Below are 15907 nucleotides of genomic sequence, written 5' to 3'. Positions count from 1 at the left end.
AGGATGGAGTCCCTCAAAAGTTGAAGGGGACATCAGCACTTCAAAGGAAGTTCATGACTGCCAAATTGCCTTTCAAAAGAACTGTACAAGTTTATGAAGCCATCAGCAATTTATACATTTCCTTATATGCTTACAATGCTGGTTATTCCTAAAAAAACAAAAAGATTACTATTAAGATTGAACAAGTTCTCTGTTTGGCAACCATTAAAGGACCTTTGTTTTTTAACAAGTATGTCAGTCAGAATGTGTAACAGGAATTTCCTCTATCAGCAAAAAAAAAAAAAAAAAATAGTCATTCAGTTTACAAAAAGAGGAGAAAAAGTGATTTGGATAAAAGTATAATTATCAGAATTTATGACAACTGCTTGCTATTTATTGTTCATTAGTCATGTGTACAACAACTGTATGTATCAAATTAATGCCACTGCTTATTTTATTATAAAACAAAACTATGTACCTATTTGCAGTTTTGAACTGACCATGTACTCACAAAAACTGAAAGAAAAGACTCATGGTGGAAATATCAGATGCTGACCTCTCCTCTCCATTTCTTCATGGTGAAAGGCACATTACTGATAGCCATTTAATCTAAACTCCTTCCAGCCTGCTGTTAAAATCTGTTTATAAACGATACCAGTGGAGGATATGTAAGAAGCAATGTTTATCTAGCCCAGTTACCTTAATCTGAGTCAAGAGAAACTACACTATCATTTAACTGTTGATACTCTACTGGCCATTGGAGAGGTTAATACAAAAACCAATAAATGAAAAAGACAAATGAATGGGCTGTTGGGTATTACAGGTCAGAACCATAAAGTTATACACAAACATTCTGGCTACTTTGTGCCCACTATGATCATTATGATCATGTTTAGATTTCCAAATTAAGTGTATGTTTGATGTGTGACCTTATAAACAAACATAACATTTTAAGTAAGCATCATGTAAGAAGTGGTGTGGTGCAAGGCCTATTTCCTGGGAGAAGCAATATCCTTTTGAAAAGAGTAGAAAAGTGAAGTGAGGTGCAGGAGAGACAAGAAGATCTTTCATGAAGTGAATGCTTTAAGCCTATATATATCACCTCATAAATGGAGACTACGTGGCAAGATGAATCTCAGTTCTAAAAACATGAGGATTTTTAAAAATAACAGTATTCAAAATCATGATCTACAAAATTTTTCAGTAACAAGGACATGTTGTTTCTGCATTTTCCAGTTAGTTTTCAATCATAAAATGCAACTGTTTCCCAGTGTTCAACACAGGTTCATCCATGAGCTCCTACACACGTAATAAATGACAAAAAATCTAGAACCAAGAATTCTCCCCTAAACCAAATTCACAATTTAAGCAAAATTTCATCTTACACAAAGCAACAAGAAAAATGGGTGCCACAAAGTTCACAAATAATTGCCTGGAACAATTTCCTTAGAAAAAAATAAACAACTACAGGAGAGTCACGTGACACAAAGGGGGAAGGAGTGAGGGGAGGGGGAGAAAATTTAAAAGATCCAAACCAGTTTAGCTCCTCTAAAATTAACCCTGCATCAGTTTCTCTTGTATACAACCAACTATAATATTAGTATTTATTCTACCTATCATTGATAAATATAAGTTATTAGGGTGATCAAGTTATTAATGCCCTTGGGTAAATGCTAATTAAAGGGAACACAATGAATCAAATCCATTAATTGTAGCACTACATGTCAAATCCCAAAAGAAAAAAAAACAAAAAAAAAAATTTTATTCCCGAGGAAATATTTGTTAAATATGAAGAGTCTAGTTCATAACAGTGCAAAATGATAATGATCAAAGTAATATGCTCAGAGTGAATTTTCCAGAGATATAAATGAGAAAGATAAAAGGTTCCAGCACAATAAAACCATACTACAATAAATTTTTCTCTTAATTAGTTTTAACAAATAGGGAAGGATGGCTTATTTCAGACAGAAGTTTATAAAACATTTGAGGCTGAATACCATGCAGTAGTTCCTTTTCAGCAAGTATTACTAACAAATTTTATAAATGAGAAAATGGGAGCTCTGAGAAGTTATGTAACTGGGGGTAGGGGGGGACTTTTACAGGTAACATTTTCTAGTATTCATAATAGTCGTAATAAATTTACCACATAGTATATGGAGTATTTAAAGATTAAAACAAGTTAAGTGATTTTATTCCCTCAGGAGATGGATCCCAAGATACTGTGAATATACAACACCTTCCTGTCAAGTTCTAATTATCCCACGACTAGTACAGATCCATCATTAATTGCGCCTAAGAACCACTTGGAACATCTGTAAAATGCAAATTCTGGGGCCCACTCCTAGCTCTCTAAGTGATTGTGATGCAGGTGGTCAAAGGATCAGAATGCTGGTTATAGGTGGTTCTTAAATTTATTGCAAGCTGCCTTCCTAGAAAAACTGCTGTTAAGTCAAAATGTCATCAGTGTAGTCTGATTTTCCCCTATAAATTCATAATGTAAATAGGAAGTTGCCAATTTTATAAAGGGACCGGTGTTCACATTTTAGACATGTGGCTTAACATCATACTTCATCACCAGTACACCATATATAGTTCTGTAAAGAATACACAAAGCACAACTAAGAACATAGTTAACAATTACATAGGATTTAATATGATAAATATTAGTCTACCATACAAGGTATTTAAAAAAATATCATTCTTGCTTTATGTTTACTGCAACATAAAATACCTTAAAACATAAAATTTAGAAGCATTTTTTCTGAGAACATAAGCAATTTTAAGACTTTTGATAAAATCACTGGACACTTTCATAAATTAACCCAGATTATTATTTTACCATCCCTTTTACTTGCTATATTTTCCTGCAGTGATATAAAACATCATCTGTATTTCTCATCCACCGATCCTTCGCACTATTTTTCACTTTAGTGTCTAATGCCTCAAAGCTCTGACTTAACTGGTGGTTGAATTCAAAGGCAGAAAAACCAGAGTTTGTTCTGCCCCAGTAACTTCTTTCTGCTATTGTCTAAAGTACTATATAACAATATCCAAATGTGAGTGTCTGTGCTACAGTCCATGGGTCACTACCTTTTCCGCTTTATTAATAATCATTGTATCTTATGCAAAATATTCTACAGATTTTCTCTTTGGATCTGCCAGTTTATTAACTGAAAACAAAATAAAACAAGATCTATCAGTTTCAAAGCTTCATAACAAGTTATCCTGCATTCTTGGTTACTTTATTTTCTTCTTTTTCCCTCCCGGCCCTTGTTGGATATAATTTTCTCAGCTGTTCCAAGCCAGAGAGGAGTAGTGATGTTGCCTGGGAATAGAATATTCCCACCCAAGAGAAAAGCTCAGAACTGGAGTGCAGCTGGGAGTATCTCAATAAGAAGATGATCTAAAATCTAAGGCCTTGTCTAAATTATCTGCCTAAGAAAGGACAACTAACAAAGCCCTGGAAGAAGAATAACTGGAGTTTCAAATCAAAATTGAAGGCTCAATATCCTATCTATTCCTTTCACCCCTCCCCGAAAAGTGGCTACCAAAATTATCTTTTTATACCAAGCTTTATCTTAACTAACATCCCAATAACTTTAAGTTATAATTCCTAAAATTCACACGCAGACATTTTCAATCACCAAATGATTCAATCTCATGTTAACAATCTAACTTTCCATTGCAGTCAGTCTTTTCCACCATCTTATGTTCCATCCAACCTCTTTTCCCCTCTTCTAGTTTTTACTTTTTCCCCTTAATCCAGCCTACATTTTCCCTTGTAATAATCCTTCTTTTTTAGGATAACACCTCTTAATCTGTCTAGAAAACTTGGGAGATCACTGAAAAACTTAATATTTAAAACAAATATCTTTCAATGATTTATATTTACTAATCAGCTCCCGATGAAATACATTATTAAGATTCAGGTCAAAGATACACTTAATCAACTGGGATGAGACAAAAGCATTATGAAAAAGCAAATTTAGCTTTTGAAATGCTTATTGCAACTAGGACCAGTAACATTAAGCTGAGAACTATGAATATACATTATCAAACTGATGATATCTGAGAATTTATATGTTCCTACCAACCATTTGCAGTAATCTCACTTCATTACGAACTATAAAAATGATCTTTGAACAGTGAAAGCCAAACCACTTGTTACAAATATTTGCCTGAGATGATTCTAACATATTTGAAAGAGTCAGAGAGTTAAACCATGCAGTAACACATAGCTTTAAAATGGCAGTCCAGACATTAAGGAAACATACAAAGTTCAACAGTTTGGACTGGTACAAATTTCAAATGCATAAAAGGTTATTTTGAAGATATTAAAATAATTTGAGGCCTATTTACTTTATGAATGTACTCACCTGACTCTTGCAAGTATCTATATACCAAGAAGTTGACCTCATCACTGCTTATACTCATCTTTATTCCCACTTAAACCATGAGGTCACAACACAGGATATAACCCTAAAAATAAAACAAAGTTAATTAAGTATTTTCTCAATAAAATATTTTTAAACAAAATGTAAACAATGTTGTAAAAACCATTTGATTTTATTAAATAATGTAAAATGAAGATTTGATATTGCCTAATAATAAATCCTAACAAATAAAGATACTTCCAATAGTTAGTAGTAGATTATACAACCAAAACACAGCTGGGTCTCTTTTTCTGCAACATATTGGTAAAAAGGATTAAAAATTTACAAAAGGGCCTCCAGTATCATATTTTAATAATTATATTAAATAGCATAAAAAGTTGTTCCTCTTTTCTCCTTAAATGTAAAAAAGAGTTTATTTTAAGGATCAGAAAATTATTTACATAGGAAAAGACTGACTTCAGACTACAGGAACAGGGACCAGCCATCCATGCTGGTTTTGTTTACAAAATTTACTAGGATTTGAAGTCTCTATTTTCTCAACATCTAATCTGCAATGTTCAAGTTTCAAAAGGCTCTAGGTATGCATAAGGCAGAGAGGTTGGAGTACAGTTCTGAAAACTCAAATGATATTCCCAGAAGGAGGGAAAGAAGGAAACTGACATATAGCTTAAATATATCCTGATTATACATAGCTGTTCTCATGTCACAGAAAGGATTTAAAGCAAACTCTTCTGCTCGGTGCCCAACAGTCAATGCGTTAGGCTTTGCCAGTCATATAGTCACAACTACTCCTCCGCAGTTGCAGTGCAAGAGCAGCGACGGCGCACGAATGACTGATGGTGGCCAGGTTCCAATAAGACAGCTTATCAACACTGACATTTGAACTGCATATGATACTCTTGTGTCATAAAATATTTTTCTTTTGATTTCTTCTTCAGCACTCAACAAATTAAAACCTTGTCTTAGTTTGTGGTTCTTATAAAAAGTCAATGGGCTGGACATGGCCCACAGACCAGCTTCTCCATTCCTTGTTTAAAAAAGGTTACGCTGACATCTATTCAGTATAAAAAAGAAAGAAAGTGAAGTCACTCAGTTGTGTCCGACTCTTTGCGACCCCATGGACTGTAGCCTACCAGGCTCCTCCCTCAGTCCATGGAATTTTCCAGGCAAGAGTACTGGAGTGGGGTGCCATTTCCTTCTCCAGGGGATCTTCCCAACCCAGGGACTGCACCCAGGTCTCTGGCATTGCAGGCAGACGCTCTGTCTGAGCCACCAGGGAAGTCCACTCTGTATAAAGGGGCATCTATCCCCGGGCCTGTGCTGAGTGTCCTGCCACGTCACGGATCTCTTATAATGCAGGGCAACAATATATTCACACCTCTCAAGATCAGCAAGGACTGAGCAGGCTTCTATATGACAGGAACTGCTACTGCTGTAGATCTGGAAAGCCTGGTGACTGAACACTCACCAAGCTTATCTCAGAAACAAAGGAAGACAAACAAGGGGGCGATAACAATTCCCCCAGTGAACACACACACCGGAAGCCCTGACCAAATTCAGTGGTCTGGGAATACGTCTCAGAGGAAGTGTCTTCAGTGTTCAGACCTCAAGGACAGACAGGAGAGTGAGAACACGAATATCTGGGGAGGAAGGAAAAGAACTGAAGCAATTCAGTGAGCAGTTAACAGTCACTGGAAGGTCTGCGTGAAGAAAAAGAAACAAAATGAAGTGAGGCTTGAGAGGAGCCTTGAAGGAATCACAAGAAAACAGGGAAGAAAAAGCAGGAAACGCAGGGAAGTGGTACGATTTATGAAAACTAGAAGGAAACTGGGCTGAGGAGAGGGGCCAAGTTAGGAAGGTGCTGCAGTCACCTAAGAGAAGAAGCCTGAAACCGGACTGAGGCCCTGGAGCTGAGATGCGTCCCTAGGACACCAGGATTCCAGAGACACTCAGTAAGAAGCAGACTCAGGGTGGGTGACTTGACACAGAGCTCAGGAAAGGAGAAGAATCAAAGGTGTCTTTTAGGACATTTACTGAAAGGAGAAGCCATGGGAGAAAAGTAAATACCATCCTCGTGTGAAGAAGGCGGCACCTCCTCCCATTTAATTTCAAATAGTGCAATTGAATGTGATAATCTATACACGCCACACTGAACAGAATGATACAGGTGAACTCCTCTGATGACTGGCTCAGGACACCTCATCCAGAGGCCCCTGTGGCACACAGGAGGATCTGAGCTCTGGAGGAGATCCTGGTCAACTCTACCCTGACCCACAGGAATGGTAACAATGTGCTTGGCACACACAGTAGGTATAACACAAGAGTCAATTCTGAAAGCCTGGTGATTGAATGATTTAAAAAATAAAACCACCACACCCATTATATGATTACATATAACACCCATTATATGGCAGGCATTAAGTCACAACTTGGCCAACCATGGATATCTGTCAGGGAAACACTGAGTCACTATTGATGAAGAGGATCTCCCAAAATGAGTTCAGTCAGGTGGAATCCTAGTGAAACAACTAATGAAGAAAATAAGAGTATTCTTTTCCTCTAAAATATCATTCAGTCTAATATTCAAATAATGAATAATGGAACTGAAGTACCTAAGATGTACACATTTCTTAAAATGCCTGATTCTGATACACAAAGGTCACCAAAATGTCTCAAATTAAAGCAGTTACCAGTAGTGCTTCTGTATCATTTAATGTATCTTGGGGCAAAGAAAAACACAAGTCAAAATGATATAAATTATTGTCTGTAAAAACTCTCATAATAAATACATGTTGGTGGCATACTTTTTGTAAAGTCAACAAGAAATACCAAGCATGAAGAGCAGGAGAGCTCTTGTCTGTTCAAATTGCTGTGAATAGGTTTATTATACTGATCATAGTACTATACTAGTTTCTGTAACCAAAAGTAAATTTTTTAAGAGAAAGGGGTAAACTTTTCAAATGTTAAAAGGGTTCCTCTAGCTTTAGTTCTACTTCAGCTAGCTCATACTTTCAGAGAGAAAGATCACTGTTTTCACTTATACCAAACATACCCCTAGGGCAGACAAGTGAAGTGAAGTGAAGTCGCTCAGTCGTGTCCGACTCTGCAACCCCATGGACGGAGTAGCCTATACCAGGCTACTGCTACTCCGTCCATGGGATTTTCTGGGCAAGAGTACAGCAGAAGGGGACGAGAGAGGATGAGATGGTTGGATGGCATCACTGACTCAACGGACAGGTTTGAGCAAGCTCCGGGAGTTGGTGAAGGGTGGGGAAGCCTGGAGTGCTGCAGTCCATGGGGTCGCAGAGTCAGACATGGCTGAGCGACTGAACAACAAAGAGCTAGGAACTGACACATGAAATAAAGCTGTCCCAAGCCGTGCAGAACTGACAGTTTTTCAGTTAAGAGAAACATACAAACAAATGTGGCCTTAAAAAAAAATAGTGAAGTTAATAAAACTCTGTATTAAAAGTTTTAGTCATAGTGGCAATAAAACTACACAGGCTCTTTATTTAAAGACCTGAGTTTATCCTCTTATAAAGACACTCAATTCTAGAATAAGGTTCAGTATGAAATTAGTCTGTTTAAATTCTAACATCAAAAGGACACCTGAAAAGAACAGGAAATACTAGACGTTAAAAACAAACAAGACAACGTTAAGACGTTTCCTGATTGAAAGCTTCAGTTTTCACTTTCAAAATACCTAAAAGACCTGGATGCCAGAGAACAAAGCTTGGAGAAAATGCCACTACTTCAGCAGTGGACTCACTGCAGTCTACAGAACAGGTCCATTTTGATTTGTTTGTTTACACTTCTATGATGTAGTCTTCACCTGCCCCAAGTGAAGACCAGATAGATACACAGAGACTAGCCACAACCGATCTTCAGAAGGCACACAAAAACCTTCCTGCCATACCTCTTCCACTGTGGTATCTTTCAGAACATCTATCTTTAAGCAAGGTCACAAGATAACAGTAAGACGCTCATCCAATCTACCCTGTACCAAACAGGCATGGGCCTTGATATCAAGTCTGGCAGAGGTTACCACGTATAAAAGAAGTTCTGCCTCAAGGAGCTGAGAGACTATTAAATGAGACATCCAAAATAAGCACTTGCTAAAATCACAAAACACCTATTTGTATATTCTGCCTGATCATACTTATTCAGCCCTCAAAAGTAAATGACCTAGTTCTAAAAACATATATTAAATATCTCTGTACTTTTTAACTCTCAGAAACAGCCTGTAAGATCATAAAAGCTTTTACTCAAACCCCCATCAGTTATGGGCAATGAAATTACTTAATTCAAACCCACAGCTATATTAAGGCAGCAAGAGTAAAAACAAAAACTACAATCTTAACCAACATTTAGCTGAGTATTTATATGTAAAACTACACTAAATACTCTAATGTTTAGTATGAACTATTTTACTTTAAGGCTTCACAGACAAAAATCTAGCAAGTATTACAGAAACAGGACTGTTGATCTAAGTCAGGTATAATTGCTTCAACCGAATATACATGGTATTTTCAGCATCACAAAACTGAGTTCAGCATTCACACACTGGACAGCAACTGCTCCAAATATTTAACTGTCTCATTTGTTCTTCCACCTATCTGGTACCACATTTCTGCCTTTGGCCTCAAACAGAACAGACATGATACTCTTTTCTGATACCATATCTAGAGCATATTAGAGTCCAACTATGATCCTAAATCACACTATTTTAAATCTACAAGACTGAAAAAATAATGAAAGATATGGACAAAGAAAAAAAATTAAAAGCTTCTCTGGAATCTCATACTTAGAGCACATTATTTAGAGGTCTGAAAACTTCTTGCAGGCTCTAAATTCAAATGCACAATCAAAATGTCCTAATCTTAGAAAAATAATTTAGTTCAAAATGTAGTGGTAGAACTTTCTTGGAGGTCCAGTGGCTAAGACTCTGCACTCCTGATGCAAGGGATCAGTTTAATTCCTGGTTGGGGAACTAGATCACATATGCCACAACTAAAGATCCCGCAACAAAGATTGAGTGCCACAGCCAAACAAACAAATAAGAATAGATATTAGGAGAAAAAAATCAAAAACCAAAATGTACAGTGGTGGCATATTATCCCATGGCAGACACATTAGTTTCATTTTTGCTTTGCTCAACATTTAGATGATTTTAAATTATTCTAAGACTCCTATAACAATATTTATGCTTCAAGTTGTTTCTTTGTCCATTTCTTTTGGTAGCTGTGCATTTAAGAATAGTCCTCAAGATCAGGAAAAGTCCCTAAAAGTAAATTACTGGACCAAAGGGAAAAGATAAATAGCTATTTTGATTCTTAATGAATACCAACAAATTAGATCCACTCAGAAGACTGAACCAATTCAAGATACCTCCAGCTGAAACGTTAGTAAAATATTCAAGGTAACCAATTATAAACAACAGCAACAAAAACATGCCGGCCAGCCATAACATTAGAAACATTTTAAAATAATCCTCAACATTATGGAGACTGTGACAAAACAGAAACTATACACAATATCTACAACTACTGCTCATAGCTGTTTAATAGTAGAAAAAAGAGCAACAATATTAAAAGCTGCTACAAGAACTCTGATGTTAAAATAACAAATAACTGTCAAACAGTGTGACCTTGGACACCTTCAGGATACCCTTCCAAATAAATGTTAATAACACAGAGAGGCCCAAGTGACTGATATACTGGGAGTCCATCTAGCAGAAAGTGAGATTCAGGATTCTCTGGAACTCAGCAGCTGAGACATGGTGCGACTGTAATTAGCAAGATGAAAACTGTAGCTTGCCTCTTGTAGAATCCACAGCCACTGTCTAAGAAAAGACAACACAGCAACTGCTTTCCATTTGGAGAATTATTCCATTCTCAGCCCTGTGGTTTAAATGGACAGACATCCTGATCCAAAGGAAGGTACTTAATTTGCTTAAGCCAACGAGCAAATCATATCTTTGGTTCAGGGTTGACACCTCTCCTCCAGAGACACACACCATATCCCATGTGTCTCAACTCAATCACTCCCAGTAAGTGAAACACTAGTAGAAGACGTGTTGATTTCTATAAAGTCAAGCTCCTTTCAGAGAGGAGTGGGCAGGCAACAAGGGCACAATGTGAAGCTTGGGATGAATGTGTATCACTGAGGTCAGAATAGAGATATCAGAGGCGGAGAACGGGGCAACGCAGAAACAAGAGAAACTGTCCTTGATGACATTAAATGTCTATCTTTCAATTAGATCAAGTACCATCTAAGTCAATTTACCACTGTATTTTGGTTAAAGAAGTAAAAAATGTATTTTATTGTCTAATCTATAAGATTTGTCAGTTGCAACCAAAAGAGGGCAGACAACCAAGAAATGTTTTACAACAAGAAAGTGCCTGAAGTTAGTGATGGATTATATTTAGAGAAATAAGCGGAGGGTAGAGGAGTGGGTGTGGAGGGAAGGTGGGTGTTTGAAATCCCTGTTGTTTCCACATTGGAAAGAGGACAGACTTACCTTACAGGAATGGGCTGCCTAGAGAGCACAGCCCTCTGGGGAGTTCCACTTCGTATGTGTTAAACTAGAGGTAAAACAGAAGACATCCCAGCAGAAATGCTCCAGAATATAGTATTACAATTCGCTGTTCATGGAAAGTGGTACCTCTGGTTCTGATCTCTTCATACAGGAAGGTCACATTCTCAGCTACTTATATTACTTTGGGGTGATAAACCAATCCAAACAAATGCTGACTACATGCATTTGTGGAGGTGAGGTAATGACAAGTGAAAAGTAAACGCAACAATGGCCATGCTAAAGCCTGTAGGGGTAAAACGCGCTAAAGCACTATTTTTCTGACATTTATTTTATTCACTCAGTTAAAGGAAAATGAGCACTTTCAATGTGTAAGGCACTATGACAGATGCTGGAGACATGGCTAAACAATGTAAACCATGGCCAGATTGTGTGACTTTACAAGTTGCTGGGAAGAAAAAGAACAATTCCAACTACAAATTTTAATATACAGATCTATGTATTTAGAAATGCCATTCAAATACTACACCTTCTTCAGAGAAGGAAAAAAAAAGTATAGAATCAATAATGTAAAAGAATGTAATAACTATAAAAAGAAACCAAATTCTTAGCACCATGAGGTTCTACAAAATTGCTAACTCCAAGGCATGACATATGTTGCCAAGGACCCATGGACACCACAGGGTATCACTACACAGCTTACACAGACCTTGATATCAGTGGCAGTCCTAAATAGTCAGCCACTGCAGTCACAAGCAAACGAACTGTAATATTTTGCTATATAAATAACAGCTTCTAAACTCATAAAGAATCATGCATCAAAACTTGTTGGGTATAAGTTCTCAATCTGTCTGTGGAGTAAAGTAACAGTTCATCCACTGCCACCCTGCCTCAATGGGTTATCACAGGAAACTGGCAAACTGTCTTATTAAAACCACGTGCATGCATGCATGCAAGGTCGCTGTAGTCGTGTCTAACTCTGCAACCCTATGGACTGCAGCCCACCAGGCTCCTCTGTCCACGGGGATTCTCCAGGCAAGAATACTGGAGTGGGTTGCCATGGCCTCCTCCAGGGGATCTTCCCAACCCAGGGATCCAACCTGCATCTCTTTTGTCCCTGCTTTCGCAGGTGGTTCTTTACCACTAGCACCACCTGGGAAGCCCATAGGAAACTGTCAAACTGTCTTGTTAAAACCATGACAAGCTGCAAAAAATACCAAACTATGACAACTAACAACACAAAGTGTGTGGAGGGGAAATGAAATAGAGTGAGGAGAGAAATTAAATTAGTTTACCGATTAGTGAAGTCATTGGTGCCTCTAGAATTTATGCTGAGGCCCAACTTGCAGGATTTTAGAAAGTGACTTTATTTGAAGAGGGGGTCTTTAAAGAGGTGATTACATTAAAGTGAAGTCATTAGAGTGAATCTCTCATAGTATGAATATAACCCAACACGATGAGTGTCCTTTTACGAGGAGGAAGAGACACCGGGAATGCATGTGCACAGAGGAAAGACCATGTGAAGAGGCAAGAAGGCAACCACCTGCAAGTCAAGGAGAGGCCTCGGGAGAAACCAAACCTGCCAGCACTTTCATCCTGGACTTTCATTCCAGAACTGTGAGGAAATAAACTTCTGTTGTTTTTATAAGCCACTCAGTCTGCAGCATTTTGTTATAGCGGCCCTAGCAAACTGATAAACACCCAACATCACAAATTCTGTAAAACTCTGATCATTCACTAGTGAAGTGAAGTCGCTCAGTCATGCTCGACTCTTTGCAACCCCATGGACTGTAGCCTATCAGGCTCCTCCATCCATGGGATTTTCCAGGCAAGAGTCCTGGAGTGCATTGCCATTTCCTTCTCCAGATCATTCACTGGAGACTTTTAAATTACTGATGTTCACGACTGCCAGGGTCTATCCTTTCAAAAATTTGCCTCTATTTTTAGGAATCTATCCTGTCCTGTAATTGCCAAAAACAGTTACATGTCCTGTAATTTGTCAAAGTTGATGACATTAACAGGATACATTAGCACTTCATAATCTTCTGCCCCGCAATGCCCCTTTGTTCTCCCTACTCCCTAAGAAACACTCTCACAAACAGCACACACACATACACACACACAAAATGCATTACTCTTCATTTCCCACTTCTTTAAAAATAATTAAAATCCTACTAAGGTAATAACACATTTGTGTACATAAAATATGGTACAATGAAGAGGTGTACTTTAAGACTTAGCTCTGAAGTCTTTGACAAACAGCTTAAAATGTGTATAAACGTTTACGATGCTAAAGCTTAAAAGATTTCACAAAATTTTATTAGACTAAATGAAATCATATTTACAAAACTTACTCTTGAAAAACTGTAAAATGCAACAAATCAGGATTCAGAGAGAGATAATCTCAAGAAAAAACATTAAGCTCTAATTGCAATGTGTATCTAAGCTTACTTCAGCACTAACCAAACTTAAAATATAAAACCCTACACAATAAAACCAAATTATTTGGCTAATTTCTTAAATATTAATGACAAACAGCAGCACATGTTCTTTTTATAGAGCCTTAGCCCTGGACTACAACCATGGTTTATTTGCCCAACATTTTGAAGACGTCTTTTCATGTATGCCTATAATACTAAGTCCAAAGAGAAGCAGAGAATTTTCTTAAAACAAACATTCTACCACTCTTGACAGTAAGATAAATGCTAAATTTAAACTATATTTTTAAAGATACAATCTCATGAGATAATTTTTATTCACACTATTAAAAAAGAGAAAATATCCTTTTAAGCTAATTAGTTCTGTATCTCATTTTCATGTAAGCATTTTAAGGGTATCTTTAATAATTTGAATATAATGTTCTAGTGAAAAGTTTATAGTATCTACTCCCAGCCCCCTCCCCAAGAGAAACAAATACAATTTTTAAAAAATAGGCAGACAAGATAGTTTTTGAAGGGAAATTAGCAGGTACTGGCATTGACTTTTACCTTCCAATTACAGCACATGAGCATCTTTCAGATAATTTTCCTAAGGATGTGCCTAGCAATATGTATATTTTACAGAAACGCTAACTTTTTTTTCCCTAAACAAATCAAAGGTTTGTGGCAACCCTGCACTGTCAAATGATGGTTAATATTTATTATCACTGAAAGTATTTTTTAAATTAAGGTTATGTTATTTTTAAGACATAATGCTCTTATTACAGACACTATTTTTACACTACTGTGTAAACATAACTTTTATATGCACTAGGAAAGCAAAAAAATTTGTATGACTCCTTTTATTGTGATGGTCTGGAACCAAAACTGCAATATCTCTGAAGAATATGTGTAACTATAGGCAATTTTTATGTTTTTTTTTCCTTTCAGCTGTTCTTGCTTTGTTTTGTTATATTTATGGTCAACAAAGTAGTGAATCTTAAGAATTTAAAGTATAACTTAGAAGGGATAAACTTGTAAACTACTTTTCTTGTCCTTGCGTTTTCCACTGGAATCCAGAGCTCTCATGAAAATTAAAAACAACATGAAAGCGAAGTCAAATCGCAGGTATCCTGTATGATCTTAGACAATGTGACTCTTCTGGGCCTCTGTTCCTTCGAGAAAATGAGGGAAGTGAAGTGCATAGTCTCTTCCTGCTAACCCTCAATGATTTGAGTATTACAGTACAGAATATCACATAAAAATCCTGCAGGCTCACAGGACCCGAAGACAGTGGTTTTTAATAAATCATTTTATAACAGGCTTATGAGTGGATTATGAGGTTTTAAAAACTGTCATACCTCAGGTGGACATCTCCAGGAATCAGGAAAAGGGGAAGTAATGAGTCCACCTCATTACGAATGTTTGAGTACTTAACTACACATGGTGCTTATTAGGCAAATGGTAACCATCTTTTCATCAGAAACTGAGCCTTCTAATGTCTGTCAATTGTTTCAACTTGATCTATACCAGGAGTGTTTACAAACTCTGGCCTGTATGTAAATCCCAACCCATTACCCATTTTTGTTCAGCTCACAATACCTTGTGGTTTTCCAAAACAAGGAACTGTTTGTACAGAATATTTGTAGTTGACTTGATGACAGGGAACACTAACTTTGAATCCCAATTAAGCAATTTTAAGAATCTCAGCACAGCTCTCCAGGCTGAGTAAACTAGCAACTAGCATGTATCATGTGATGAGTCAACTTTCATTTCCTTGTGGACTTCAACTTCCCAAACATAAAAAAGTGGCTGTTCAATATGAATCAAGGATGGGCTCAATAAATATGTGTTAAATGACTGACTAAACATAGTCAAGGTACACTGACAGGGGGGTGAGCAAAGATAAGAAATTAAAACACTAACAACAGAAAGTGAAAGTGAAATCGCTCAGTCGTGTCTGACTCTTTGCAACCCCATGGACTTTAGCCTACCAGGCTCCTCTGTCCATGGGACTTTCCAGGCAAGAGTACTGGAGTGAGGTGCCACTGCCTTCTCCAGGAGATCTTCCCAAGCCAGGAATCGAACCCGGGTCTCCCACATTGTAGACAGATGCTTTACCGTGTGAGCCACCAGAGAAGCACACAGTTAACAGAAGACAGACCATAGTTGTGTTTTGTCTATTTCACCTACTGAGCAATAACTGGTCATTCCAGTCAGTCTGTGAAGGAAGTCTGGAAATTAAAGTAAGGTAACCCAGATAGCATATTCAAAAACAGAGACATTACTTTGCCGACTAAGGTCCGTCTAGTCAAGGCTATGGTTTTTCCTGTGGTCATGTATGGATGTGAGAGTTGGACTGTGAAGAAGGCTGAGCAATGAAGAATTGATGCTTTTGAACTGTGGTGTTGGAGAAGACTCTTGAGAGTCCCTTGGACTGCAAGGAGATCCAACCAGTCCATTCTGAAGGAGATCAGCCCTGGGATTTCTTTGGAAGGAATGCTGCTAAAGCTGAAACTCCAGTACTTTGGCCCCTCATGTGAAGAGTTGACTCATTGGAAAAGACTCTGATGCTGGGAGGG

The 15907-nt window shown here is 37.5% G+C and overlaps 1 protein-coding gene across 1 annotated transcript in view; it reads right to left on the bottom strand.

Moving 5' to 3' along the window:
• TBL1XR1 (TBL1X/Y related 1) overlaps window positions 1-15907 on the bottom strand; it is a 172934-nt gene that overhangs the window by 30922 nt on the left and 126105 nt on the right. Inside the window, exon 3 of the mRNA XM_068970370.1 lies at window positions 4356-4458. Within this exon, the coding sequence (XP_068826471.1) occupies window positions 4356-4413 (58 nt within the window). The 5' untranslated portion in view covers window positions 4414-4458. The remainder of the gene's footprint in view (window positions 1-4355; window positions 4459-15907) is intronic.

This window comes from Capricornis sumatraensis, chromosome 1 (genome assembly GCF_032405125.1).
Source record: "Capricornis sumatraensis isolate serow.1 chromosome 1, serow.2, whole genome shotgun sequence".
Classification (NCBI taxonomy): domain Eukaryota; kingdom Metazoa; phylum Chordata; class Mammalia; order Artiodactyla; family Bovidae; genus Capricornis; species Capricornis sumatraensis.
This window is presented reverse-complemented; position numbering and strand designations above follow the sequence as displayed.